The sequence below is a fragment of the Oryzias melastigma genome, linkage group LG20 (genome assembly GCF_002922805.2).
Source record: "Oryzias melastigma strain HK-1 linkage group LG20, ASM292280v2, whole genome shotgun sequence".
Classification (NCBI taxonomy): domain Eukaryota; kingdom Metazoa; phylum Chordata; class Actinopteri; order Beloniformes; family Adrianichthyidae; genus Oryzias; species Oryzias melastigma.
Window position 1 is genome coordinate 25,760,038 of NC_050531.1, and position 3,954 is coordinate 25,763,991.

Sequence of the window (3,954 nt, forward strand, 5' to 3'; positions counted from 1 at the left end):
CTATAGTACTAAAGAGAAATCTTGGGTTATTTGCATTTTCTGCTATTAAAGTTGAGTAATATTGAGTTCTCGCTTTACGCAGGGATTTCTCTTATTTATAGGAGCAGTAGCATTTTCTAATTTAAACTGAAAGGTAATTAGAAAATGATCAGAGAGTATGGGGTTATGAGGAAGGACATTCAGCTGGCTAATCTCAACTCCATGAGTTAAAACAAGGTCCAGGGTGTGTTGGTGACAGTGAGTAGTTTGATTCAGTGTTAATTTTGACATAGAATTTTAATTTAGTTTTAGTCATAGTCTTTTGACTAAAATAGGGTTTAGTTTTAGTCGCAATTTAGTCATATTGATTCTATTTGTTTTAGTCAAATTTTAGTCGACTTAATTACAGTAGATATTTAGTCGACTAAATTACGGAAGTTATTTAGTCGACAAAAATAAAGAATAAAGATAATGCATTTTAATTAAATTTACTAAGTATAATCATATGAATAACACGCAAAGATTTTACTAATTTGTAAAAAAAAACATTTTACCTCACTTTGCTTTCCAAACTTGTCATTTCTGCACATTCAGCTTCAACACCTTAAAACACATTAAAAGAAAAAAAGAAAAAGAAAAAAATATATATTTATATACTATACATATAAATAATTATAATTCCATCTCATTTTCAATAAGAAAGAGTCTATTCACACGTAATTTTCAAAAAAACCTGCAGCCACTGCTAGACTTTTTTCTTAGTCACACTGACCCAGAGTAAAGGGTTAAGGTTAGGATTATGGTTATGGTTAGGGTTAAACAAGCAAATGTTTCCTGAGTGCTGTTGTCTCTGCAGCTCACGGCTCCACCAGGGGATGGGTCAAATGTGGAGAACACATTTACACATTTAGGAGTGTGACAGTTAATGGGACTTTAACTTAAAAGTTTAATTTTAAATACATGCGGCCAACAAAAGAAACCCAGCCTTGCACAAACTTAAAATGCGTGCCGGTAATGCAGCAACGGGATCCTGGCTGCACGTATTACATGTGGACAAAACATGAATTTCCATCACACTCTGTGCTGGTCACACGTAAATATGTGTAACACCAGTCTTATTATAAATATCCGAACATTAAAAAAAAACATGTATTGAAGAGGTAGTCAAGTTTAAAAATGCATTAAAAAAAACACATTCATTGGGGAGTAAGCTGTCCAGGACACCTGTGAGCATGTTATTTGTGCTTGAACAGCATGTGTGGTGAACTGTAATACCACCGCCGGCCAATAGAGGGCGCTGTCATGTAAGACGTGGTGGAGTTGGAGATTAAAACGTTGGCTGATTGTGGATCTGAAGAAGCAGCGGGGCTGCTAGCGCTCGGAAATACACAACAACATCGATTTATAACTTTACAAACGTCATGCTAAAACAATAAAGCCAGACTTACATTTAAATGTAAACCTCTGAGCTTCAGAGTTTCACCCGCGTGAAGAAAAGCGCTTCTCCACCGCGCAGTACCGGTGCTAATTAGCTTGGCGAGAGTAACCCCTTAACCCTTCCGCTCTCTTTGGGGTCCAGTTGACTCCAACCACATATTGATATGTGATTTCTTCCATGACAAAGGTGGACAGGATTTTATGTCTGTCATGGACATTAGTGAAACTCAAAAATCAAAGATAAAAAAAAGTTCAGCGCACTGTCTTGGGGGGTCCAGATGACCCCACTTTTAATGTAAACAAACTAAGGAGAGCGGAAGGGTTAAAACAACTGTCAGATAATTCTACTCTTTAAAATGCCACAACAGTTTGAAGGGTCGGGGAGGAATTCGGATTCAGCCCAATACGCTGGAAATAATCGAGTTTGTATGTTTACCTTTCCGTGGATTTCAGGCTGGCTTGTCTGCAAACGTCGTATCAGGTTTTCTTGTGTTTTTGTCTGTGATGGTCGCTCCACACAACGTCTTGTTGAAGGTCGTGTTAAATGTAAAATGTGTCCATATATGTACTTTTCTGTTTCTACCTCGATTAGACATTTTTCACCTCTATCACAGACATGATTCATTGAATTAGCGTCTTCCCGGGATTTAGGATTTTGTCAGAATCTAAAATAAGATTTGATAAAAGAAAACTCATTCTGAATACGGGCCGGGAGGGCGATAAATAATTATAAATAAAACTGCTTTTTGAGTCTTTCTGTTTGGGTGATTTATAGATAGTACAATGCTCTCAAATGAATTATAAATGTGTTTAACTTTAATGTTAAGGAGTAAGCATTAGGGATGTTCCGATCCTATCACTTGATCGGAAATCGGGGCAGATCACGCAATTGGGGGACTCGATCTGAATCGGACTCCTTTGTCCGATCAGGATCGGATATTTCATTAATTCTCTTTATGATCAGAGCTTTATATTTCATCTAATCATTACGGATAAATACTTCACTAGAAGTCTGCATGTCATGAAAATATCACAAATTGTTATTACCAGAAAACGGCAGCAGCTCAAGCAGAATGCTAATGTAAACAAACTAGCTAAAAAGCTAACTTCCGGGACAAATAACTCTTTTAAAAACACTTTAAACTGACAGCAAGTGTCTCTATGGTCTTAACAAAAACAACAACCTCTAAAGGCATTTTAACAGAAAAAGACAGTTTATGGTTCTTTTTAATGTGAAGCTCTTCCTGTTACATACAGGGAGCTCCGGGCGCTCTACGTGCTTCAGTTTAGCTCTGTGCTTCTTCCCCACAGCTACAAACTCATCCTGGGGATTCCCCGGCTGCTGAGAGGGCGGTGGGATGCTAGCTAAGTCAGCTTTGCTAGCGCGGCTAGCGCTCCGAGTGACAACAACATGGCTAGCTGGTTTAGCTTCCATTGAGCTAAGACGCGCTTCCAGCTGTTCGAGCCTGGATAACAGGTCTGAGATCAGACTACAGTTAACACAACGACCATTGTCTTCATTAAATGAGGCGGGATCCTGACTAAACATATGACAAGTGGGGCAGGAAAGAGGGCTGGGAGCCGAAGAGGTAGAAGGCATCATGCTACAACAACAAGCGCTGGTTTACGCTCACCCAGAATAGCGGTCCGGGTTAGGAGGGCTTTCTGGGCTCGGTAGTCGCTGCTTGCCGGGTAGAGGGCCGTCGTCCGCCGAAGTTTGGTGGTTAGCTGTGCTGGACTGGATGCTGCTCCCCGAGCCGTGGATCGCCGCTTGCCGGGGTCTGTATGCTAGCCACGGGGGGCCCGATCACGCCGGTCTCCAGAAGCTAGCGAGCTCCGTCGTAGCGTGCTAGCGAGCTTGTTCAAAGATGAACCAGTGTGGCTGCTGGATGAATGGATGGATGATGGATGGATGGATGGATGGATGGATGATAGATGATGGATGGATGGATGATAAATGATGGATGGATGAATGGATGGAGGAATGATAGATGATGGATGGATGATAGACAATGGATGAATCATGGATGGATGGATGGATGAATGGATGATGGATGGATGATGGATGATGGATGGATGGATGATAAATGATGGATGGATGAATGGATGGAGGAATGATAGATGATGGATGGATGATGGATGGATGATAGACAATGGACGATGGATGGATGGATGATGGATGGATGATAGACGATGGATGAATCATGGATGGATGGATGGATGAATGGATGATGGATGGATGATCGACGATGGATGAATCATGGATGGATCATGGACGGATGGATGAAGCAGCACATGATCCCCCAGACTACTTTGGTGTCTGACCCGTGTCTTTGCCTGTGGTTGTGTTTGTGTCTGCGTTTGCGTGCGTATGCGTACGTCTGCGCTGCTGCAGGTCGGCGTTCTTCGTGTTCTGCAGCGAGTACCGGCCCAGCGTGAAGCAGCAGTATCCGGGTCTGTCCATCGGGGACTGCGCTAAGAAGCTGGGCGAGATGTGGAGTAAGCTGTCGCAGTCGGAGAAGCAGCCGTACGAGGAGA

At 41.9% G+C, this 3,954-nt stretch overlaps 1 protein-coding gene across 1 annotated transcript in view; it reads left to right on the top strand.

Moving 5' to 3' along the window:
• The window catches only part of LOC112158978 (high mobility group protein B2), a gene marked incomplete in the record, with an annotated part of 14,007 nt that overhangs the window by 9,404 nt on the left and 649 nt on the right, over positions 1–3,954 (top strand). The window contains 1 exon segment of the mRNA XM_024292717.2: positions 3,812–3,954. Within this exon segment, the coding sequence (XP_024148485.1) occupies positions 3,812–3,954 (143 nt within the window).